We start from the raw sequence: 27,797 nt of genomic DNA on the forward strand, positions 1-27,797 counted from the left end.
TTTCATAAGACAATGGAGTTGAATGTTGTTGGAATCCAATGATAATTCAGATTTTAATAGATTCATAATTAACAATATATATGAGTAAAATTCAAATGAAAGATGTATGGTTTGAAACACATTTCTAAAATAATTAAATAATTACGTTCATGTACATGTACATCAACTATAATTTATACCAACATTCTCATCAAATAATTAACTAGGTCATTCAGTTCAATACTGTCCATGTAAATCAAGCAAAAATAAACTACGTCGTTAAATAGTGAACGAACCATACAAAGATATTGCACGAGAATGACAAGGTGAGACGAAATTGAGATGTTAACAAAAGAAAAGAAAAAGAGGATTTTGTTTGTTTTGAATAATATAAGAGGACAGTTGATCGCAAAGCTCGAGGCTCCCTCTTCTGTTTAAGAAAATACAGTGTTCGAAAGCAGAACATTTTCCCCAATCAGTATGAATAGGGGCTTTTTCGTGCCGCTACGCAGAACGCTTTCATGAACATAGACATGGATTGTTTAAAGTCCTTCATGACAAAGAACAACCAAGAAGTCTTTGTCGAAAATTGGTGAATCAAAACAAACTACATGTTTTTTTGGGTCAGCTTCAAAACTTAGGACGAACTGTTGTTCGGGTTGAAAATTTTGTCGACAAAGGTCTCTCAGCTCTTTCTTGTATATCGAATTGCATTTTTAATACATTTACTGTATTTTTGAACTTGTTAAGCGTGGCAGTGTGAAAAATCGCATGCATCATGAAATAAAGTTAAATTTAGTTTGCGAAAACAATCAAACTATTGGCAGATTTACCCATTTATAGAACAACTTAATTGCTAACAGCAAGTTCATTATTTTATACATTAGATTATCCAAGTTATCAATCATTTCATTTTTATTTGTTTATTCTTTCGTGTATTTGTTTATTGATATATCACTTTATCTATTTATTGATTTATCATTTATTCTTTATTTGATTTATAAACAGTGATGATATTGTAAATAAAAATGATTTCCCAATCGCCTGTCCACGTATATACAGCCATCTTAAAAACCTAAAAAAATCTTAATACAAAAATAGTCTACATAAAACTAACCCCCACAAAACAAATAAAATGGACAACCTTTATATCAGATATTTGATAACAAAAAATTCGCAAACGTAAGTTTAAAAATTAAGTAAATAGACACAATAAACGAAAAAAAAATACTGGAGGGATGGCGGATGAAAGACTGAGTCAATGGATTGATGAATGGACGAATAATTAAAAGAAATGAAATAAACTAGATTGATTGAATTAAAAAAAATCATGCATTTACATGTATTAGAACTCTCCTGGCAGTCTCGCCTGTATTACGCAACTCAATATACATGATATAGCAGAAGTGTTGACTTGGTGACATGTAAACTTAATTAAACATTTCCCTTTGTTATTTACCCTTTGAATATACAATGCAATTATTCAATGCCATGACGTGACAATTACACTCTTATCAGCATAGGAACTTTATTATTATTTTTTTTTATCCTGATGTAGTTTTCCACATTTAGACCAAAATATGGTCAGAGTTCATTGACTCTGTTGACCTTTGACCTCAGTGACCTGACGTGAATCTAATTAGCGAAACTTTATCACCCTTATGCAGTTATGCCCATGCAAGTTTCTTATGTTAGGCCCCTACGCTTGAGAAATTGTGCTGATTCAGAAAAAGAGGCGCATTCGTCTTTATTCTGCTCCAGGCAGCCGAGACAAAAATGGGAATATGTACACTCATATTTGTGGTCATTATGAATATTTTATCTATCATTATAATTTCACAAACATCATTATCATTATTTTTATGTTCATTATTCTTAACATTACAATTATCATGATTATTGTTTTTATTAGCACTATTAATAACATATTACAATCATTACTATGATCTTCAATTATTACAAAACACAAACATGAAATAAAAATATATAAATGAAATATCCAGGCTGCATGGTACTTCAATGATACCGCATGTCCTTTATATCCTTGCATAGATATATTATCTGCAATTCTCCCCTCTGCAAGGAAACACATTCATGATAATCATACTTAGAAACAGTACTGTCTACATACACAAAATAAGAATCAATCAAATAATTCACACATCGGAAGGAATGAATGAAATGCACTAGATTAAGAGTAACTTTCCCTCGTTCAGAGAATTTCACCCTTTCAACACGTGAAATTTGAATGGAACGGTTCCTTTTGCAATCATGTCTGGCAAATTCACTCCAAATTGAGTGATCCTTGACGCGCCACGACAACTGGGAGTAAATAGCGAGTGAAAATTCACTCGTCTTTTTGCAGAGTGTAACATATAGGTAATTTGAAGCCGCTGTATTCAGATGAGATTGCCATCGCATAAGCACCCATATCTGTATGCAGAAGACCAAAAATGAAATGAATATGAAATTGAAAATTGAAGATGTTATTACCATTTTAGAACAGGTTAAACTATAACACATATATAAATAAAGAAACGACAAATCAATCAAACCATATCAAATCAATGGAGAAATAGATAAATCAATCATTCGTTCTTTCGTTCATTCAATAAATGAATGAATAAATGAATGAATGAATCGACCAGTGAATCAACCAACTTTCAAATCAATCAATCAACAAGCAATCATGGCGCATGGCTATACATGGAAAGTCAAGAGTTCGATCCCCAGCCGCGGCACCTATGCCCGTGAGCAAGGCATTTGATCGACAATGCTCTTATTCTGCATTCAAATAAATGGAAATGCTATGCGCATTATTAGCAATTAGGTGTGCACTTTAAAAAAAATCAACCAATGAATGAATGAATGCATGAATGAATGAATGATTGAATGAATGCATGAATGATTGAATGATTGCATGAATGAATGAATGCATGAATGCAATAATGAATGAATGAATGCATGAATGCATGCATGAATGAATGAATGAATGAATGCATGAATGAATGCATGAATGCATAAATGCATGAATGAATAAATGCATGAATGAATGAATGAATGCATGAATGAATGAATGAATGCATGAATGAATGAATGAATGAATGAATCAATCAATCAATCAATCAATCAAACTTACCTCTAAATAGTAGCCAATCACCCTCCTCAAGCTCCGGTAGCTGACAATGTCTCCTCACGCAGTCGAACCCGCTAGTTGTATTACCCCATAAAATAGATGCTCTTTTCCTGCCGTTGATGTTTGAACTCTGCATGATCATTGAATTTAATTAATTTGTATTCCATCAAAAATATACAAAATCAAGAACATGCATACAAACATCACAACGCTTAAAACTAACACATTATATAGATGATGTATCATATTTAAAGAAATGCCCAATAGTACTATTTACATATACATAATCAGGAAATGTGGATACCTATGAAATGTGCTTGTTAAGTTTGGTCACCCAGAAAACTATAAATCAGTAAATGATGGAATACATAATATAATATCATTAAATGCGATAGTTATTATATATATAATAGTTATATCATATGAAAGTTTAATTTGAAAAGGCGCAATAAATAAAAAATATTTATTTCCCGAATTTTGTAAAAGTGGAATTATTCTAAATCAAAAGAGCGTTTTGCCCATATTATTATTACTTGTATTGTATCGAGGTCTTTGAGTAATGGCTGATTTGCAAAAGAGCAAAGCTTCTGGAATCTCTGTTATCAATCAATACCTCATCTTAGTAAAACTAATTTTTATTTCATTTTTTATGAACACTAAGAAGCTAGAAGAGAGAAAAAAAGACGATTAATGGTGAAGAAAAGGAGAACAGGAAGAACAAGAAGAAGAAAGAGAAAAGAAAAAAGAAAAGAAAAAGAAGAAGAAGAAGAAGGAAAGAGAAGAAGAAAAAAAAGAGGAAGAGCAGAAGCAAATATTCTTACCTTCAAAACCTCCACATCAAATAGAGTATCCATGAGTTCAGCGTCTTTAAAAGATGAATATACATTGCTGTTGATATAATAAGCCACTTCAGGGGTTTCGCTCAGATCTATACTGTTCCAGTTCTCATCTGTTAAAAGAAAGGTTGAATCGGCAATAGGGAGAGTGAAATACGAATAGATCCAGAAACGTCGAATCAAACAGATTTTACATTTACTTTTGATAAGCATAGTACTCAACATTTAAGGTATTACTTAACTTTGTGAGCAGACGATTTAAAAAATTCTCAAACCAAGATGAAACATGTGTACAAGTGCACATATTAGAACTAACCCCCCTGAAAACAACCATTATTGGGAATGAAAAGCTAAAAATACAAGGCAATCCCCGATTTCGTAAATAGACATCTTAAAGACGCTTAAATAGAACATACAAGTGTATGGGATGAAATGAAGATGGTGTTTCCGTTCACGTTATATTTCACTTTTTGAAGCACTAAATAATGATTTCCGGATGCGATTTTTTTCTGGGCTTCATTTTTGAAGCATATCACAGACATAGGTGACAAGTGTGAACTTCTAGCTCAGATTTAGAAAAAGTCAAATCAATGTTAGCCAATAATTTTAAATAGATTGTATTTGTTTCAAATTTTGTCACCAGATCGTCACCATTCCACCACAGCAGTTCCATGGAAAAAACAACTATCATTCCCCCCTCCTTAAGATGTTTAAGAAGAAATCGATCAACCAACCAACACAGTAAAAAAAAAAATTGTACAACGCTGTGTATTAAATGAACCTTACAGTAATTGTTTAAACAGTTTAAACAATTGTTTTTAATCTTAAGCAACATAGTTTAAGTTTCAATATATAATTGTCAATAAATCAAACATGATTGTTTAAACGGTTAAACAAATACTGTAAGGTTCATATAGTAAACAGCGTTGTATAAAATCTTAAACAGCATTTTTACTGTGAACCAACCAACCAACTAATCAACCAACCAACCAACGAATCATCAATCAATCAATCAATCAATCAATCAATCAATCAATCAATCAATCAATCAATCAATCAATCAATCAGTCAATCAATCAATCGATCGATCGATCGATCGATCGATCGATCAATCAATCAATCAAATCAAACACTTTGGTGTTATCTCTGACAATTGACAGATAATAATATCCTCAAATTGAATAATGATGGTTAGTTACCTTTAGGATCTAAAAAGGGATTCTTAAGGAGATCTCGTTTCCCAATTACACAAACCGCGAGGGAAAATGCCGACTGGACATAAAACGTCCCAGGTTCACCAATTATCCGCGGATTCTGTATATCCGATTCTGGAAAATATTTGGTAATCGCTCTCCGTGCAGCAGAAGAAAACTAGCAATTGATGCATTGAAAAGAAAAGGAAAGAAAGTTAAATATACTTAACATTAAAAATGGAATCATGTGGTTTATTATCAAATTAATCAACGTGGATGGGGTGAATACGATCCTTAACAGAAATTAGAAGCTCCTCTTCTTCTTTTTTTCTTCTTCTTCTTCCTTTCTTCCTCATTATTGTCACCCCTTCTTCCTTAACTGGAGTTTATAGTTCTACCTATCAATTAAGAAATATTTCACAAAAATATTAAAGATAATACAACAATAACTGAGATTAAGTTGATTGGGAAGGGGGGAGGGGGCTTTTACATCTGACAAAGTAGGAAGTAATCCGATATTTTCTCAGAAAATGGGTCATCAACTCGGGTAACCCACTCATTAACCACTAACTGACCAAAATCTAGATCAGAATACCTTGTGGAAGGGGACGGATGATGACTCTTTTCCCGGGAACCCTCCCCCTATATCAATAATACGCAAGTCGTGTCCGATGCCGTTGCCTATATCGTAAGCCGTCCGGGCGTCTTGTATGGCGGTGTAGTAAGAGTCGGGATCGCCACTTCCAGAACCAACGTGAAAACTAACGAGTGGGATGAGAGATATTGGAAAGCGTTATTGTTATGAGGAAAACAATGATTTTGAGGAATGGAATTACAGGCAGTGGCGTACCTCTCCTTCTGGCGTACCTAGGATTTTCCAAAGGGGTGCAAATTCGTCTGCCAACAAATTTGACAAGCGAACAAAAAAGGGTCTTCAACCACAAATAAATAATGATTTCGTGCCAGAAAAAAAATTGACAAGCAAAAAAAAAAAAGGTCTTCAAGTTCACTTGTGGCTCGTCAGGGATCAGTTGTAATTCGTCAGGGGGGAGGGGAGGGGGGCTCTGCCCCCCACCCGTAGCTACGCTAATGGTTAAAGGTATTGTGCACGCACGATGTCCGAAAATATAATATGAGCGAGCAATTTCACAAAAAACGCTGTTTAAAAAAAAAAGATATACAACCCTCTTTACTACAGGCTATAGAATTAACAGTAGTTAAACATTTAATTATTTTTTAAACATTTTAAACAGGCGTTTGAAATCATTAACAACGAACTATAATTCATAATATTTAATTCTGAATAAATCAAGCATGGTGGTATGAACTCTAAAACAAGTACTGTAAAGTGCAAGAGGGATGTTTAGAATTCCAGAAAAGCGTTCTTTCTGTGATGGAATTATCAATGCTTCAGGAAACTATAAGATAGCACCCCCAGTAAAAAAAAAAACGTTCCCAATAGCGCTACACTGGCATAATAATTTATCGGCTCTTGAAATATTTCCATACCGATGGCGATGATGACAAGGCCCTGGGTTTTTTTTAATTTTTACTGGGGTTGCAAAGTTTAAAAAAAAATAAAATACGTGGAGAATGAAACAAATACAAGAATCAATGATGCCATTAATTTTCTCAATATTACCATGATTCCCAAGTGTATTACTAAGTGCCAGAATTTGGCTTGACTGAACTCCTGTTAACACTTTCCTTAAATTATAATTTTCATGTCTTGCATGTGGAAATAGCAAGCTTACCTGATTCCTTCAACGGTAAGATCGAGTTTTTTCGCTGTCTTCAAAAGATGGTGAACTTCATGAAGTTGGCAACCAAACTTCACCGATAGAGGGAACACTGCTGTGGTGTCCTCGGCCCATATCCGCAACACCAATCTACCAAGTCCGCAAAAAAAAAGAGAGAAAAAGGGATATGAATTATTAATTATTAGGTGAATGACGTAAAGAAAGAGGCTTAGAGGTAATGCCCTCTGAAATATTCCACCACAAAGAAAAAAGAAAGGCAAAAGGGTTAAACATATAATTTATTCAAAAAATCTTTCGTGGAATTAGCCTTCCGTATTTAAAGGGTCAACATTTTTGCTCGCTCGCTTTGCTCCTCGCAATTTCAAAGAAATTTTGATTTCTATAACAATGTTTGCCCTCTCAGATATGGGGGTTATCACGCCACCGGAAGAAGCGTCGATCATCTTTTGACAATAAGCGGTAAATTATTGTATACGAGTAGTTTATCCAAATAAGCGGGTGCCCATTTTGTGTAATATTGCTTCACGCTCGAATGAGGAGGACCCATGATTTCAAATAAACATGATAGCGTATAAATTATTTGAGCAATATTCAACGTGCGCTTATGTTTTTTTTTATGCTACCATTCTTAATTCTCACAATTTACGACTGCCTCTAATGCTTTTGGGTCGGTGGTCGATGTGTGTTGAAAATATTTTCGACCCTATTTTTTTTAGTTGCCATCGCTGAATTATATCCAATTTGTCTAATGCCAATTCTGCCAACTCGTCTACTATCATTTGGTCTACCATCAGTTCGTCCACTATCCACTCTTTGCAAATTCGTCCACTCACCATTTCGTCTAATAACCAGTTAGCCCCAGTAGCCATTTAGTCCATATACCATTTGGTCTAATTGAAACTCAGTGTTAATTGTGAAGAATGAATGAAAATGAAATGGATATTAGACCAACAAATTATGAGACGAAATTGTCAAAGACGAAATGGTGATTAGACGAAGTGATGGTGGACCATCAACATGTGGTTAGTGGACGAGTTGGCACTGATACATGGTATGACGGTCAACTCGGCAATGTAGCTGGAATATAAAGGTGGGTGGGGGGAATGGTCTATATATGAGGGGGAGGGGGAGGTGGGCTTACTCCCAAAGAGCGTAAGATATTTAGAAATGTTGAAATTATATTCTTTCGGATATAAACACTCTCACTTGTTCACTTAATACGAGTATAAATTGATGTTAGAACAAACACACAAATATGTACCATTCCTGTCTTCTATAGTGATAAATACTCATTCAAAAGGAACAATGAAACAAAGCAGAACACTTAAAATCATAAAAATGATACACATGAACTATAGAATTTATTGTGATTCCGCGAACCTCGATGATCATTTGCCTGGAAAGGAGCGTAGTTTTTATTTTAAGTATGCTTTAGATGAAAAATTAGTAGATATATCTGTAACATCATGAACATTGTATACAATAATGCATACAATTTTATTGAGCATATTGAAAGACTTTGAATAACTTTGCTGCTGAAAATACATTCCTATCTACAAAATGCATGGCGATGGAGAATAAATTGCATTTTTAAGTATTGAAATATGTCGTTACTGCGCAATTAGTAGTCAATAACATAACAAACAAAATGTATCATATTCGCGTTTTTTTTTTTGGGGGGGGGGTTCGAAAAAAAATGAATACGCGGAAGTAATTTCTGTGTTTATTGATATACTGAATGATACTGAATTTCATTGTCATATGATCCCGGCATTATGATTCAAACAGCTAATCTATATATATACAGGTCATGTGAGTGGGAAAGGCCTACTTGTAAATTTTAAAAAGTTAAATTGAGTATGAATACGAACAGTTATTATGAATGAATTGCTAAAGATAGCTTTATAAACATCGAAACACATTTATCACCATTATTTATTATCAGCATCTGTACGGTACTAAATCAACTTGTTTAAAGTACACTTGGTAAACCATAAAAAAGATCTTACACAAAAAACGTAAAAAAACATTCCGAAGAATTATCGTACATTGTAATTGGAAAATCCCCCATTGACATATACAGTCAGATAAAAAAATACATTTTTTTAGAAAAAAAAATCGAGAACGGGTACCCTTGGTAAAATACGACATTGCATGAATAAGCATTGAGAAAACGAATGTCGTCATCTCCCATGAGTCCCTTGAAAATGATTATAATTATTTCAAAACCACCATTCCTCGTCAATATTCATTCAGTTTTGTTGAAATTTACATTAATTTCTTGCTTGATTTGAACTCTTATCAATTAACAAGTACAAATGATACTTATATGTAAGACATTCCTTTAACCTGTTCAGGTTAAAATGATGTCATCTTGCCAGCATATTTCTTAAACCACCAGTAAGACGAAGAAAAGATATGTCAATAAAATGTTTATCAGCTTATTGTCCTCCTTATTTTATAAATCTGCCTTGTCATGGCCGTAATCATGGTATAATGGTAGTTAGTATAACAGCATATTTAATGGTGGTAGTTTGAAACAAACAAAAAAGGAATTTTCCTTTTCAAAATGAAAACTAAGAAGCAAATAAAAAAAAACCTGAAAGAAGTGCACCTAAATGTGATAACATAACATCTCTTGTCAATCTAACCTTGCATTTGGAAAGACTTCTTTAATCTTGACGAGCTCGTCCTCGTTGTCGAATGTCATGAGTCGGACATCGTTCTCCTTGGCGAACATGAGGTGTGATTTGGCTTTGCATGGGTGTGCATATATGATCCTGTTAGGTTGAACACCGAGATCAAGCACCTGCTGTAACTCCGCCTGGAAGAGGGGGGGGGGGGGGGGGGTGAAAAATGAAGGTAACATTTTGGAAAGAGAGTGAGAGAAAGAGGGGGGGGGGGGCAGAAAGGGTAAAAAGTCAGTGATTGCAGGACCGGCATGTCTCTCACTGACACTCTAAGAGGCCTTAAAATCAATTATTGGATGTTGATAATAATGATCATAACAATAATAATAATTACAACAATTTTTACTACTACTACTACTACTACGACTACTACTACTACTACTACTACTACTACTACTACTACGACTACTACTACGACGACTACTACTACTACTACTACTACTACTACTACTACTACTACTACTACTACTACTACTACTACTACTACGACTACTACTACGACGACTACTACTACTACTACTACTACTACTACTACTACTACTACTACTACTACTACTACTACTACTACTACTACGACTACTACTACTACTACTACTACTACGACTTCTACTACTACTACTACTACGACTTCTACTACTATTACTACGACTACTACTACTACTACTACTACTACTACTACTACTACTACTACTACTACTACTACGACTACTACTACTACTACTACTACGACTTCTTCTTCTACTACTACTACGACTACTACTACTACTACTACTACTACTACTACTACTACTACTACTACTACTACTACTACTACTACTACTACGACTACTACTACTACTACGACTACTACGACTACTACTACTACTACTACTACTACCACTACGACTTCTACTACTACTACTACTACTACGACTACTACTACTACTACTACTACGACTACTACTACTACTACTACTACTACTACTACTACTACGACTTCTACTACTACTATGACTACTACTACTACTACTACTACTACTACGACTTCTACTACTACTACTACTACGACTTCTACTACTACTACTACGACTACTACTACTACTACTACTACTACTACTACTACTACTACTACTACTACTACTACTACGACTACTACTACTACTACTACTACGACTTCTTCTTCTACTACTACTACGACTACTACTACTACTACTACTACTTCTACTACTACTACTACTACTACTACTACTACTACTACTACTACTACGACTACTACTACTACTACGACTACTACGACTACGACTACGACTACTACTACTACTACCACTACGACTACTACTACTACTACTACTACTACTACTACTACTACTACTACTACTACTACTACTACTACTACTACTACGACTACTACTACTACTACGACTACTACGACTACGACTACGACTACTACTACTACTACTACCACTACGACTTCTACTACTACTACTACTACTACGACTACTACTACTACTATGACTTCTACTACTACTATGACTACTACTACTACTACTACTACTGCTGCTACTACTACTACTACTACTACTACTACTACTACTACTACTACGACTACTACTACTACTACGACTACTACTACGACTACGACTACTACTACTACTACTACCACTACGACTTCTACTACTACTACTACTACTACGACTACTACTACTACTACTACTACGACTACTACTACTACTACTACTACTACTACGACTTCTACTACTACTATGACTACTACTACTACTACTACTACTACTACTACTACTACTACTACTACTACTTCTACTACGACTACTACTATTACTTCTACCCTACTGATAATGATAATGGAAGTAATAGTAATGATAACTGACAAAATACATAATAATAATAATTATTATAATAACACTATATGATAAATATATTCATATATATTCTGAGCAATTATTATCCAATTGAGCAAATTCATTACCCAATAATCAGTTTTTATTACCCAATTTGGGCAGATTTTAATAGTTGTGTGGATAGTATGCTGCCCAAGGTTGGTTAAAAGTTTGACATTTTTTGCCCAACTATTTTAAGAGTGTAATAATAATAACAATTGTGATAATGGATAATGAATGATAATTATGATCAAGATGAAGATCATTTTAACAAACATGACAATAGCAGTAGAGATAATATCGATAATAACAAAATAATGATATGTATTACATTAGTTATATTGATAATAGAAGTGCTCTCGAAACATATTGGGTAAAAGTGCTCAATTTGGGTAATTATGTGTCCAACCCACATTGGGCCTTTTATTTATCCAGTGTGAGAAAATTTTTGCCCATTCTAAATTAATTGTTGCTCATTTTTTTTTAACCCTACTGGGCAATATGCTTCACGCATTTGGGTAAAATACAGCCCCAAAACGATTGGACACATATTTACCATCGTGGTGGTAAACATTTTACCCTAAAGGGATGGTATCTTAATTCTTTTTTTATTATTATTATATTCATTCCACATGTCATGTATGTACTGGATAAAATAAAAGACCTTCCTCGCCATGTCAGCATAATATCAATAATTATAACACAATAAAACAATAAAAACCTAAAAACAAATAAAGACAGACAAGCAAATAGGTGTACAATCTTCATGGAAAATAATAAGTAAGGTACCCGCATGGTGATAAATAGTAAAACACAGCTACAATAATATTGCAGAGATCATTTTCAACAATATGCATGTATAATAATGTTCCCTTTCCGCAGGGGCCGTGGAACCGGATTAAAAGTGATCTAACCCTAATTTAATATACCTCCTCTCTCATGCGTAGTAATTGTGTCCCAAATCGTAAAAATTGCAACCAGACTGTGATTTTAGGCATGTTGAACCTCCTCCTATTCCAAAAATTCTGTATTTATTTTCTTTACATGTATACGTTTCCTAATGCTATTTTTGTCTTTACATGTATACGTTTCCAAATGTTTATTTTTATTGTATGATTTTATCTTATCTATATGTTCATTGTATATGTTCTTTTTATCGTTGCAGGGCCTCTTTGTAAATCAGGTGGGTGTTTCATAAAGCTGTTCGTAAAGTTACGAACGACTTTACGCACGACTGGAACATGTTCTCAGGTCATATCTCAATTACATAGGGATATCACATAGCACAAGAAAGGATCACCAGTCGTGCGTGAAGTCATTCGTATCTTACGAACAGCTTTATGAAACATCCACCAGTTCTATAACTGAAAGGGCTACCCTGCGCTAATAAAACTGAAATAAATAGATAAATAGATAAATAAAAGGGGAAGTTCACTCTGACGAAAAGTTTGTTTTGAAAATGCCAGAAAATGTAATAAACAACATTGGTGAACGTTTGAGGAAAATCCATTTAAGATTGAGAAAGCTATCTGAGTTTTTTTTACTTTGATTTGTGATGTCATTTACATGTACAAGTAGCTGCGCCCTATGTTGTGTAATATAAAATGCATAAATTCAGATCTTTCAATTTATGGTTCGTGATGACTATTTTTTTCAGGAGCAGATATGAATTGATTTGTCTGCTGGTATACTAAAGATACAATAAACCCAATTTTCAATTTTTGGGAAAATTATATTTCATTGATATCTTTAATTCACGATACAGGGGAAGTTGCTCGCAAATGACGTCACAAATAAAAAATAGGAAATTTAATATTTCTTTAAAAAGATATTTGATGGATTTTCCTCAAACCTCCACCAGCATTTTTATAATTTTTAAAAAACTATTTTACAATATTTTTTTTGTCAGGGTGCCCTTCCCCTTTGAGGTCATTACAATAATTTCTATCCGTTTTGATGTCATTAAATTTCATCTGTCTGGCATACAACTTATTCACTGGGCCGTCAGTTACAAGCATGCTTTTCCGTACGACCCGTCATGTTTTTGACTTACACGTAAATCAAGCTGTTATTTTATTACTTAACTGATTAATCATGTTGCCTATAATATGCATATTTTCATTGTCTGTAATTTTATAATTTGTATTATAACGTGAAACAAAATGTCAAACCAGAAACATAAAAATAGGTCAAATGAAATGAAAAGAAATAATAATCATTCCACGGGACTTATTCAGTATGAGAGAATAGAAATTGAATTTGAACAGGGGAGAACTTTAAACAATTTTTTTCTATTTCTAAAGAAAATGAATTAATTTTCTGAGAGAATTACTCAATTTTACATGCAACTAATATTTAACGCCGCTTATTTTTTTTTGCAATGCTACTCACTATATAAACCTTAGAGTAATTCTTAAACAGTTGAGACAAGTGTTTAAAATCTTGAACAACAAAGTTTGAATTTAAATTTTGCATTCTCAATAATTCAAAGTACTGTAAGATTCATATAATAAACTGCGGTGTATGAAATTTCATACAGTATTTATAATGTGTAACCTGTGCTCCGTAACACAAAGGTTTGTGTTGAATCGCAAATATGAAAAAAATACTCCTGATTGGTTCTTAGTCAGTATTTTGAGACAGATGCTCGTGTAACATTGATCTTGGTTGGTCAATTCATTTAGCGATTGATCGCTTATTTTTGTGTTACAGAGCCCTGAAGATTGAAGGTTAAAATCAATAATATTCAATAGATCGTGTTTGGTTAATTAACAGAACAGTGGCATGAAAACCTCATGTTTTTTAATATAGCTGAGACCGAACAACCAATGGTCCATCTCCATTAGTTATCATCCGAGACTTTGGGCGAGGGATGACGCATATTTTCGTCAGGTTTATTGCGAAAATCATAAATCGTTATGATGTCAAGTGTGACTTTGAGATCGAGGTAAGTATCGGTTAACGCTTTGATTGCTTTATCGTGGTATTAGTGACATTATTTCCCGCTTTCCTAGGAAATGATTAATTTTTGTATTAGTCCTATATCATAGCAATAAACAGCTGTCGTGTTATTTACGCATTGAGGAGAGTATTATATTAACATGTTTGAAAAAAAAAAACAGATAGGAAAATTAAACGAAGAATACGTAAGTTTCAAAGTTGTAACCATTTCCAAAAAAACAACAATATACCTGCATGACAAGGATATACAGTTCATAAGAATAGAAATGAAATATCTATCAAGATTATGAATATTCGAGCTATACATGTATATGAATATTTGACAACTGCCAGAAGAATAGGTATGATCCACCGAATGTTATACATGTACACTGTAGCTGAAAAATTCACAATGATATATATGTATATATATATATATATATATATGTATATATATATATATGTGTGTAAAGCTTTACATGTACAACAGCTTCTGGCAACTCTTTTTTATTTAAATATTGTAAAGAAATGGATGAAGAGAACAATGGTAGGCGTAGCTTAAATCAAGGTTCCCCAGAGCTATCTACCCTTTGGAAAAATTGGTGATGCCGAAAAAATGTCTCTGCCGGGAATCGAACCCGGGCCCCCAGCTTTGAACGCCGGTGCCTTAACCACTAGACCACAGAGACGGGTTAATGGTTAGGGCGAGCCAGATCCGATTGACCGTCAGATAGACAGATTTTCGACACTATACCAATTATATTTTCCTTTGTCGGGTGAAGGTGAGTTTTGAACAATGACAAGCCGCCATGCCTCAGCTGGATCGAAGCTATTGCTTTGATACAGTACACGTATGGGAGAGGAAATACAAATGTGTAAAGCTTTACATGTACAACAGCTTTTGGCAACTCTTTTTTATTTAAATATTGTAAAGAAATGGATGAAGAGAACAATGGTAGGCGTAGCTTAAATCAAGGTTCCCCAGAGCTATCTACCCTTTGGAAAAATTGGTGATGCCGAAAAAATGTCTCTGCCGGGAATCGAACCCGGGCCCCCAGCTTTGAACGCCGGTGCCTTAACCACTAGACCACAGAGACGGGTTAATGGTTAGGGCGAGCCAGATCCGATTGACCGTCAGATAGACAGATTTTCGACACTATACCAATTATATTTTCCTTTGTCGGGTGAAGGTGAGTTTTGAACAATGACAAGCCGCCATGCCTCAGCTGGCATGGCGGCTTGTCATTGGCACCGGCGTTCAAAGCTGGGGGCCCGGGTTCGATTCCGGCAGAGACATTTTTTCGGCATCACCAATTTTTCCAAAGGGTAGATAGCTCTGGGGAACCTTGATTTAAGCTACGCCTACCATTGTTCTCTTCATCCATTTCTTTACAATATATATATATATATATATATATATATATATATATATATATATATATATATATATATATATATATATATATATATATATATATATATTGATTGATTGATTGAGATGTGTAGCAATACAACAATCCCAAATGGATAGAGAATTAACACATAATATCTTCATTACTCTTCACGCCTACCTTGCTCGCACAATCAAAACCAGCTCCAAGTTTAGCCAACGTTTCTAATACTCTTCTGTTGGAGTTGCATTTAACGGCTGAAAGAAACGTTTTAACGAACACAGTAAGTAATGTACAGAAGTGATGACGTCACAGTGTTTTTTGTTTGCATTTTAGCATTTTTGATAACATATTTCAAATTTGGTGGGAATGGGAGCCTTAGATATGACCTCATGAATACATAATTATTCCCATTGAAATCAATATATTATTGGCCTGCTTTCTAAATGTAAGCATATCTCTCACGTTTCTTCCGGTAAAATTTTCCGAATTTTTCATCATACATCTTTGGGTGATTGATGCCTCAGTCATACTTGCTGTGGATTCTGAAATATCTACGTCAATCACAGGGTCGCCGCAGAGATTCCAAATGTGACTGTTACTGTATTTAATGAGATGTAATTATTTCCAAGTTATGCTAGAGAAATCCGATCCAATCGACCTTTTATGTCACTGAAAATCACTAATAACTTGGTCTTGAGGCAGTAATTTTCAGACTTACCATAGAATGGTTGCACATTTGGAAACTCCTGCTTCCATAGGTGGTGCTTCTCCTCCACATCCTTCAGATCTAACACAAAGAAAGGGTCTTCGTCATCCTGAGATCAAACAGAAAGATCATTTATGGAACATTGCAGATGTCTACGAAGGGAAATATAGAGAGAAAGGGGGATTTAGAGAGAGAGAGAGAGAGAGAGAGAGAGAGAGAGAGAGAGAGAGAGAGATGGTCTCACGGGCCTAATCACTAGTAGCCCAGTCATTTTAGCCCAAATTTTGACCAAACTTGGAACAAATTGCAACAGAATTTTTTTTATCACAATGCATTTCTGTAAGGTCCCTAGTACAACATACTAAAAGTCCCAAACTTTCCGAATAGGGGAAAGGCATCTAATTTGCATAAATCCAAGATGGCTGCCAAAAGACATTGATATGCCTTATCCTTAATATTTTTTGTACAGATAATGGAAAAATCTTGAAATGAATACGCAATTCACTATGATTAAGATATCATAAATCGGTTGCAATCGTTTCCGGGACTGTCCGGTTCATATTTTTCGAAAAATGTGAGAAATTATGCCAAAATTTTCGTGTTTTCGGTCAAAAATTTGCATGTGCATTGAAATCTGTCTGTTTTAACATTAGCATCAACAACTAATGTAAAATATCAGCATTCGACAAGAAAGGGGGTATATCAACGAAAAAATTGATATGCTTCATAACAGTATTAATGTCTTAACTTGCTTAGATTAAGGGCAAATACATCCGAATGTATAATGCGATATTGCGATAAAGTGACGCCAAAAACCAACCTCCGTGTCCAGTCACTCTTTTATATCGACTACAACGCGATCGCTTGGATGCCTTTGAAGATAGTACAATATACTATATCGGTCTTGCCTCGCCTTTGTTGGTGTGACTAACACGCGTAAATACAATGACGTCTAGCGATACAAAGGTGTATATTACTTAAATTGATATGTGGGCAAAGGGCTTTTTCTTCATTTGAAAGTAACTTTTATGTTAATGAAATTTCTTAGAAAAAGTTAGAGGATGCATAATTGATCTGCATGCTGTATGCAATTACGTTCAAGAACATCACAGCATAGTCCCGCAATAGCTTGTCAAAGTTACCCCCTTATCCGTAGCTCAACTATTAAAATAGCTCAACTATTAAAAATATCGTGCTTTTTGGAGCCCCCAATGTGACAACGCGGTGTTGTCTAGAAATCACTTGGAGGCAAAAGAGCAGGCTTTTCTCTTTGAGTTACATTTAAAGAAGTGATGGCACATCAAAGCCTACCCTTTCAGGGGTCTTCTGAAGTCACAAACCCCTTTTTGTATTTTGCTCATTTCTTGGAAAATTCGCACAATTTTTAGCTCCATTGAGGCAATAGGCGTTTCCCCTTTGCAGTAAACCGATTTAATTGTTTTGTAAGCACTTGGGGATGAAAAAATAGATTTTCTTCTATCAGCTAAATTTAAAGAAGTGCTGGCACATTAAAGTCTATCCCGTAAGGGGTTCGCTAAAGTCAATCACCCCTTTTCCATATTTTGCCAATTTATGGAAAAATCTATAAATCCGGAGCCCTCATTGAGGCAAAAAGATGTTTCTGCTACAGTGTAAGCCACTTTTATTGTTGTAAAACCACTTGGAAACAAAAGAGTAGCCTTTTGTCTATGTGCTACGTATAAAGAAGTGCTGGCACATCACAGCCTACATCCTTTAGGGAGCTGCATGCTGAAATCACCCCACCCCTTAAGCGTATTTTACCCATTTATTGTAAAATTTTGGAGCCCCAATGAGGTAAAAGGCGTTTCCCCCTTTGCAGTAGACCACTTTTATTCTTTGGAACCACTTGGAGATAACAAAATTAGATTTTTCCTCCATCAGCTACATACAGAGAAGTGCTGGCACAGCAAACCTTACCTCTCAGGGGTTTGCCGAAGTCAACCATCCCTTTTCCATATTTTGCTTATTTATGGAAAAATCTATCAATTCGGAGCCCTTATTGATGCAAAAATGTTTTATATATATAATATATATAGCAAACCACTTTCATTGTTTCGTAACTACTTGGAGATTAAAAAAATCCTTTATATCTGCTACATATAAAGAAGTTCTGGCTCAGCAAAGCCTACCCCCTCAGGGGTTCCTTAAGTCTCCCCACCCTTTTTGCCTATTTTCCCCTCCTTATTTTTTATAATTTATGGGGAAAATCTGCCAATTTGGAGCCCCTATTAAGGCAAAACGTTGTTTCTGCTCTATAGCAAACTTTTTTCATTGTTTCGTAACCACTTGGAGATAAAAAAGTATTTTTCCTCTATCAACTACAATAAAGAAATGCTAGCTCAGCAAAGCCTACCTCCCTTAGGGGTTCCCGTAGTCTCAAAATTGCAGTTTTTAACCCCCCCCCCCATTCGGGCAAAAGGCATTTCTGCTATATGGTTAAGTCACTTTTATTATTTGAAACTTAAAGATGAGTAGGTTTAGTCTATCAGCGCATCGACCCTTCCCTCTTCAGGGACTCCAAATTGACAGATTTTCCCATAAATTGGCAAAATACGGCGCATCGACCCCGTCCCTCTTCAGGGGCTCCAAATTGACAGATTTTTCCCATAAATTGGCAAAATACGGAAAAAGTGCTACTTTGGTATACAGTTAAATAGTAGTATAATAGGATGTGGCAGGTCTAATAGCTATACATCTTATTTTTCTCTTGAACTTTGAGATCGAGCAAGCAGAAAATGTCATTATTTTGGTGTACAATGTCACGTGACTAGCATATGATAGTTTCCGTGCCTAGACCCTTTCATGTTAAACAATTAATACAGTCCAAACAGAATCGAATTTATGTATTTAATGTTAATAGAAGCAATGTTCTTGTGGTATAAATCTTTGCTTACTGATATTTATGATACAGCGATAGTTTGAGGAAGTCAATGTTTATAGTATATCGAGGCCGGAATTGATATAATTTGTAATCGGGTCTGAGTACATAGTATACACTGGCGTCGTCTGCTACGTAAACTTAATGAGCGAATATGACCAAAATTAACCATTTTGTTTATGCAAATTAGAACACTTTCCCCTATTCGGATTTTCTGGGACTTTTAGTATGGTCTTCTATGGACCTCAAAGAAACGTTCTGCATTGGAATAAATTCTGTTGCAATTTGTTCCAAGTGGAAAATTAAAATGACTGGACTATAGTGGCAGGCCCTAGATATTCATTCGAGCCAACCCATTGCTATTTTTTTTTAATTTTGATATGGCTGATTGACAAAGTGTATGCATATGATTTTCCATCTAACAATGATTCTATTTTTGGTAATTACTGAACTTCCTTTTCCCTAATTGGGAAGAAATATCACCAATTTTGGACTATATTTTGACTGGCGGAAGGATTACGGCTATTTTGCTGTTTGAGTTGATGAATCTGCTCCCCCCGGCGGTGTCTTCAAACACGCCAATTTATTTTTAAAATGAGCCGGTCGAGGGACCCTTTTCTGGTCAGATATGGATTGCCAGATATAAATCCTATCCACTGGTAGTAAACATTCGACCCCCGAATTTCATCCTTATTTTTTATGAATTTTTTAAAGTGCCAATTTAACACATGAGTCTATGGGGAATGAATTAGGCCTGTGAGACCAGATGGAGAGAGGAGAGGGGAGGGGGTGGAGCTAAAAGTGTCAATGAATGTGTGGTCTTTGTTCACAAAGAAGCGACTAACTAAGGCTTATCAAGTGGTGAGTGGTAATTTGAAAAGCCGGGGGGGGGGGAGAAAAGCCATTCAATGAGGGCAGATTTATCCCTACTCCGACCGAAAGCACAAAAGTATGATGTCAAAAATCAGTAAAAAAACAAAAACAACTTTCCATTCTATTCGCGAATGTATATTCCTGGTAAGAACACTATTATTATTTTGAAGGAAGAAGAACCGGGACAGGGAAAGAACGCTGGAACAATAAAAAAAGACATTATTATTATCATGATTTCCTGCGTGAAGCGCAAGAAAAGAAAAGGGCACCTCGCTTTGGTCTTTATTCTTTTATCATAGAGAAGATGGATAAAATGCCTTCCCTTTTCCACACTGATTTTCTTTTCCAATCGCTTTTCATCATGTTTGTTCTATTATTTGGGGAAGTGACTGTCCCACATGTTCGTCTGGCAACGGTGTAATTAATTGACCCTATTCAAGTCGCTATAGTTATACATTAATTTTGAAGATTTATCTTTCCTAAATAAAACGAAAAGCATTGGGGTCTTTAACAATATGAAACACAGTTTTGACCAACATACCAACGAGAACCAGCTCATGTCATCATGGAGGCTGACGTATGCCTCCCCCAAGTAATTAAAGTATATCGAAGTGGTTTATATATTATATAGGACCCCCCGGTCATATAAACTCCCAAAATACCCTGGCCTAGATCTAAGATTAGATGGAGCGCGGGAGCAGAGCGACCACGCGGAAATTTTGCATTTTTAGTAAATAGGGCAAATTTAAGCTCTTTGACTACATTCAATGATTTATTGTTCTCCATCATAAATAGTAGAGGGAGGTTTTATATTATGCCCCCCTTTCCCAAAAGTGAGGGACGCGTCCCCTTCGGGTTCCCGCCAATGAAGAAGGGAAAATAAGAGTGAAAATAAAGTATTCAATGAAGTTTCAATCCAATTAAATTAAATTTTATTTTCATCTGATTGAAATTTTATCAAATTCCATATGAAATATAAAAAATATTGAAATAAAACAATCAGCTCAATTCGGTTTATTTTCATATCTTATAAAATATAAAATACAATGTAACGTCCATCGAGAGACAGTAAATCATTAATAATAAAACAATACAATGCATCACCATAATTCCTAATAAAAAAGACAAATGTTATACAATAAGAACGTTCGGATTGGTGACATAATATATCAATAAGATGAGGATATGAAGGGCAAACTATTTAAAAAAGCAGAGCTTGTAATTCATAGTTTCCCTATTAATAAAATTGTAATTGTCAACTTGTTTTAATATCCATATGTTACAAAAAAAGAAAGAGAAAGAGAGAGAAAAAAATGTTTCCTAAAAAACGAGAGAAAGAAGGGGACAAAAAGAAAAAACAAACAAATGAAACAAAACAATGAATGTAGGCCTATACAATATGTAAATTAGATTTATGAAAAAAGGCGCAACAATTCTTTTTACATAATTATATGAAATGAGAATTATTAAATACTGCCCATGAAAACTAGAGCTTTTTTCCAAAAGTATATAATGTTTAAGAAAATCTTAAAGAAATATTGCAAATATATATTTCACGTGTTCTAGTCGCCTTTCCCCATTTTAAGGAATGCATATCACACATTTTCACATTTTTTTTAGCCATTTTATGCAATGCACTTCTTACTCATTCGCTATTTCGTCTCAGTTTTCTCGGCCCTTTTCTCCGATTTATGCAATGCACCTCGTACTACCCATTCGCCCTTTTCTCTTTTTTTCTAACCTTTTCTGTTTCATGCTCCCACCTCTTACTACTCAACCGCCCTTTCTCTCTGTTTTTTCGCCATTTTCTCTCCGTTTTCCCGCCATTTTCTCTCCATTTCATGCTATGCACTTCTTGCGACCCATTCACAATTTTCTCTCCGTTTTATGCACTGCGCGCCTTACTACCCAATTGTCCTTTTGTCTCCGTTTTCTCGCCTTTTTCTTTCCATTTTTTAGCCGTTTTCATTCAGTATCCTCGGCCTTAACATTCGCCGTTTTCATGGGGAAATATAGCTCCGCTTATATTGGACAATGATGGCACTCCATAATAATTCAAGGTTTACGTAGGAAACCTAATGTAGCCGTTATTTCTCCAAAAGTTCCCCCTTTCTTTTCCCTTTTCTAGCCGTTTTCAAAACGGCGAAAAACTGCAACTTTGAATTTCCCATAGGTTATAACAAACAAAACGGCTAAAAAAGGGCGCGAAAGGCTGCAGTGGCTCACTCGAATATACTGCCAGGGAATCCGGATCGGGTTCAAATCACTCATGTCAAGGGACTTGGTCATGGAGGATTACTATATTGTTACTGGATGTGCACAGAATTGCCAGTGGTCATCAGTCTCCCCATTTGCATACCGATCAGGATGTGCATAAACTGCTTTGTGAAATTAAGCAAAACTTTTAAATGTCACAATTTACTTATTTTAAATTCGAATTTGATGAAATATTTAGTGTTATATGCTTGTTGGATTTTTTTAATTCAAATCATTTTTTTCATTGGCAGTGGCGGACCGTGACCCGGAGGAGACAAATCAATGGAGGGGCACAGGATTGTTTTTACGAACAATACAGTGCCCCTCCAATGCTTTGTCTCATCCACTGAACTAGAAATACGTATTTCTAGTTCAGTGGTCTCATCCTGGTCACGGTCAACTACTGTTCACTGGGATATAGACTTGTCCTTTTAACATTGCACTATCCGAACGAATGGAACAGTCATTATGAGAGGCTTGCTTGATGTCGAAAATGGCATCAGTGGTATATAAAATAAAGCGTATTTATCATTGAAAAAAAAACAAACAAAAAAACTCGCACTTAAAAATAGGCTTACCTCTCTCGATACATCAACATTGTCCCCGTTTATCACATCCTTCATGTATTTAACAATCTTATCATCATTTCTGGCATCCAATGGTCCTTCCTCTTGCAATGTCCGACCAGACGAGATGTTTAGCCCCATAACTGAAGATTATTTAACGAAATAATCAACCCCGAAAGTGTCACCGAGGGCACACCCCTGCTTGTATTTTCTCCTACCATTCCCGGAAAAGTTTGAGTGTCGTCGAAATAGATTTTTGTCTTCTTCTTCTTCTTCTTCAAACAATCTCTCGAGTTGAACTTCTGTGGCATGCAAATTCATTTTTCAGAGGAGGCATTCGCAATTCGTGTTGCCGGCGTTTCAACTTTTGTTTGAAAAAAAAATGAAATCTTGCGAAAATATGGCAATCTTTCGGCCGTGCAGTCTGTTTTTATGTCAAATGGCCACGCTCGAATCCCCGATGACATAAAAACAGAGGATATACCAGCGGAAAGATAAACACCCGATCGTAAATTTGAATTGACATAAAAGAGGACGAGGCGAGGGTAAGGTATCCATGTCACAATTAACCCTGTTAATTGATTAAAAATTGACATGCCCATTAATCCCTTATGTCTAGTCGACCGTTGGACGTACCTTCATCTATTTCCTTAAAAAATATTATGGGTAGATAACGTCTACTGAGATGAACGTAGCAATGAATGTATCACTAAAATCCACCTAATACATGGTATTTATCATTAACGATTCTGTTTCCCTACTTCAGGAAACAAAAAAACAAATAATACAATTTGTATAAGTTGTAAAATTACCTTGCAATATATAGTTCTTACCAATGGTGCAGTGAGTGAGGTACAAAAAATAGGGGGCAGAAAAGGGCGTAATCATTTTTTTCTTTACTGTGGCACTTTAAAGATTAGTGTGGCCGAGAAAACTCCGTATCGGCCGGTCGCGGATCCAGAGGCGGAGGGGCCGGTGGGTGCACATCCGGAACGTGCTCCCCATCCCCCGCCCTTTGAGAGCGGTAACACTTGATCCGCCACACCGAAACAATAATATATGTTATCGTTTTGGCGGTATGTTCAGTTTTGTAGATCAGCGCGTGGAAAATATATGGGCAAATAGTCATTAGATATGATTTTGATATACGTAAATCACTATAGCTGTCCTGAACTTTACCCTGAAGTTTACGAAAAACATCAAATTTATACCACTGCCCACGACCAGCAAATTTCATAAACATAATGAATTAAATTTTATTCGGACATAAATTCTTGTAGAAGATGAGGGCTGTGTTTATAGTTAGTGTAAAATGAAATATTCCATTGATAAAAAGAAGCACTCTTATACCGTATATATTAAAATAGTTCTTTATGAGAATAACTTGCAATTTTGTTTAGTTTGATAAAACAGTTAGATATGCAAAATACAGGCGATAATGTAAATTGGTCAATCGCACATTATCATGATTGTGAAATAAATGTTTTTTTATATGATGTACGAATTATTCATTTTTATCAATATGTTTAATGGAAATTATGCCCTTATTATTATTGTAACCTGTAATTGCGATTAAATTATCTGTTCAGCTGTTTGTTCAGATGATTACTTTGTTGTTTATGTTGATGTGACCTTCGATAATACAAACCCTCCAACTGCTAATTATGAACAAATCCCCATTCAAATGCAAATTTATCAAGAGTTTTTTTTCTATTTATCCTCAATTGAGGTACTTTTATTATTTATAAAATATCAAAAGATACAGGTTTTTACATTAACAAAATTCACATATCACACGACAATATTTTACAAGAAATACAAAAGAATGTAATGATAAAAAGAAACATGTGTTACATGGAAACTATTTATTGAAAGATCTAAAAGCAGAAATAAGATTTCACCTAAGTTTAAAGTATAATCAGAAAAGATTTAATGAAACTGAGTTGCGGAAGATACGTTTTTACTTTGAGTGAATACACTACCAGTCGCGGTTTTTATGGTCCGCTGTTGGTTGGCCTATTCTCGACGGGTGACAGCGGGCCGAGGAATTGTGACTGGTAGTGTAAGTAACATATTTTATTGTATTTTTTGTATTTATCAAGAGTTGGCGTTCATGGTGTTTGAGGATTTTCACATTATTCTCAGAATACACGTGTCTCCATTTGTATCTTAATTACATCATTTGATATACTACTACTACTACTACTGCTACTGCTAATAATGATAATAATAATAACGATAATAATAGCAATAATAATAATAATAATAATAATAATAATAATAATAATAATAGGCATTAATATAGCGCCATCTATCTAGAATTATTCTATTCCGAGGCGCGTTGTTATTATTATTATTACCCTGAACATTTTAAAACATTTTAAACTTCGTGGATAGTGTACCACGAACGTAAACTAAATTAGATTTAATCAAATCAAACCAAATTAAATTAGACTTACTTAGATTAAATTAATTTGAATTTATTTAAAATAAAGGAATACAAAGCAAAACACAAAGTGAGATAAGGATGCAGCCAAGTGGAAATTGTCTCAAATGGCATGGATAGTGTTTCATGAAAGTATAGCAACGTAAGTAAAGTAAAAAAAAGTGCATTAAAGTTAAGTGAGAGGAAGAGAAGTGATTTGAAAATGGAATCCAGCCAGGTGATGTTTTTGGGGTTGAATAATAATCATGGATTGTCCATCACCGACATGACTGAAGTAAAGCAAAGAAGAGTTATATAAAATTAGGTAAAGTACAGAAAAGTTGAGTGAAGTTGTGAAGTGAAGTTATATGAAGCTAGGTGAAGTGAAATGAAGGTTGCACGGGCCTAATCACAACTGGCAGGCCATAGATATTCATTCGAGCCAACCCATTGCTCAATTTTTTAAATTTGATATTGCTGATTGACAAAAATTAATGAATATGACTGATAATATAACACTGATTCTAGGGAGGTACCTATACTGAGCTTACTTTTTCCAAATTGGAAAGATATATCACCACCATTGAACTATATTTTTACTGGCAGAAGAATTAGGGTCATTTTACTCTCTCAAGTGATGAATTTGGTCCCGTCAGGTGTAGTCTTAATAAATGCTGATTTATTTTTAAAATGAGCCGGTCGAGGTACCCTTTTCTGGTCAGATATGGAATGTAAGACATTTATCCTATCCACTGGTAAACATTCAACCCTCGAATTTCGTCCTCATTTTTTTATGAATTCTTTATAAATGCCACTTTGACACACGAGTCTATGGGAAACGAATTAGGCCTGTGAGCCCTGAAGTAAAGTAAAGTGAAGTATAGCGAGTAAAGTGAATCTAACTGAAGCGAAGTGAAGTGAAGCTAAAAAGTAAGGCCCGTATTTTGAAGTCAGGTTTAACTCAGGTTTAAAGTTGTGGTTTAAATATGGACAGCCAATTGTTACATAAATCACTAACAGTAGAGATATCATATTTCAGCTCATTTGGCTCTCAAATCATTCATAATTGCCTAGGAAGTATAGATAGATGATTGTCTTCACCATCAACGAATCAGGTAAGAGTACAGTAAACATAAGAAACATACAACTTAATAAAAATTTTGATACTTATGGCTTCCCATACTTAAACCACAACTTTAAACCAGAGTTTAAGTTGTTTAAGTTTAAATCCGACTTCAGAATACGGGCCTAAGTGAAGTCAAGAAAAGTAAAGTGGAGTAAGATTAAGTGGAGTAAGATTAATTGGAGTGAACTTAATTGTAGTCCAAGAGTAAAATAAGAAAGGTGAAATAAAACAAGTAACATCAAAATGTAAAGTAAAATAAAATAAACAAAAGTGCAGTTTGAATAATCAGAAATGAAAGAAAATTTCTTATACGAACCACTGTTATCAAGTTGCTTATTGTTGTGTTGGGATCGTTCATATCTAGTAGGGAGCATATCAATGACCACACAGGAACAGGACCGTTCGATGTATGATTCAATCAAGAACTTTATTAATATCTAACTTCCAGCGGTATCAATAGTTGTAAAGCATATCATAACGTATTAGATCTTAACTCTGTGATGATCTCGGCCTTATCTATCCTCAACCCTTGGGTGTACACTCAATATATATTCAAGCTTCTACATAATTATAATCCAAGGGCTTGGGTATATAGACAAAAGGGGGGTTTGATTATTGGGAAGGGGAAGGCAGTTCTTTGGATTTCTGCCGGTATACGTACCCGGATCTATCGCAAGTACTTTCAACTTTGCCATCCTTGTGTTTTATAGGATGCACTGTAATACCAACGTTGATACCCAGATGGACTGACACATTTGATGGAACTTTTAGTTCAGATCCCTAATTCCTTTTTTTTCATCTTGTGAATATTTTTGTAAATGTTTTTCTTCGGTTTTTTTTTGTTAACGCAAGACAACTAAGTTTTTCTTCCCATGCTTTATACACGTGCATCTTTATATAAAGGGACCCTCTGGAAAACAGCGTTGGTATGTTTATCAATGCTGAGAAGGGCAATCCCTTCGTCTTTTTACTGATCATTTCTTTGTAATTGTAAATATACATGTATTATTGTTATTGATTTTAATTGACGGAAAATAAAAACAATACATTACAATGTCAGGAAGTGGAGTAGAACAGAAGCAGGGATATTGATATCAGGATTTCGAACAAAATCATGCTAAAGCAATCCCGTATTGATGGC

The 27,797-nt window shown here is 34.9% G+C and overlaps 1 protein-coding gene across 5 annotated transcripts; it reads right to left on the reverse strand.

Annotated features, from left to right (window-relative positions):
• Positions 1-24: 24 nt before the first annotated feature.
• LOC121430933 (ornithine decarboxylase-like) lies at positions 25-27,181 on the reverse strand. Of its 5 annotated transcripts, none has more exons than XM_041628366.1 (10): positions 26,973-27,180; positions 16,524-16,620; positions 15,983-16,059; positions 9,556-9,728; positions 6,899-7,033; positions 5,740-5,905; positions 5,151-5,322; positions 3,937-4,064; positions 3,119-3,245; positions 25-2,412 (listed from the first exon to the last, which is right to left on the reverse strand). In XM_041628366.1, exons 1-10 carry the CDS (start codon positions 27,012-27,014, stop codon positions 2,327-2,329), a joined length of 1,203 nt encoding a protein of 400 aa, XP_041484300.1. In that variant the 5' UTR covers positions 27,015-27,180; the 3' UTR covers positions 25-2,326. The 5 variants fall into 5 exon arrangements, with proteins under 5 accessions (XP_041484300.1, XP_041484299.1, XP_041484303.1 ...); XM_041628365.1 differs by lacking the exon at positions 26,973-27,180 and adding an exon at positions 23,118-23,603; XM_041628369.1 differs by lacking the exon at positions 15,983-16,059 and having other exon boundaries at positions 26,973-27,181.
• Positions 27,182-27,797: the final 616 nt, after the last annotated feature.

This window comes from Lytechinus variegatus, chromosome 17, assembly GCF_018143015.1.
Source record: "Lytechinus variegatus isolate NC3 chromosome 17, Lvar_3.0, whole genome shotgun sequence".
In the NCBI taxonomy this organism is placed as follows: Eukaryota; Metazoa; Echinodermata; class Echinoidea; order Temnopleuroida; family Toxopneustidae; genus Lytechinus; species Lytechinus variegatus.

Bases quoted from the DNA above. Each gene is read 5' to 3' on its own strand.
- LOC121430933 (XM_041628365.1), bottom strand. From the start codon at position 23,246: ATGGGGCTAAACATCTCGTCTGGTCGGACATTGCAAGAGGAAGGACCA. The intron at 9,729-15,982 runs GTAGGCGTGAAG...CCCCTCTTCCAG, and splicing joins GTTTTGATTGTGCGAGCAAG to GCGGAGTTACAGCAGGTGCT. The intron at 5,323-5,739 runs GTATTCTGATCT...ATCAATTGCTAG, and splicing joins CATCCGTCCCCTTCCACAAG to TTTTCTTCTGCTGCACGGAG.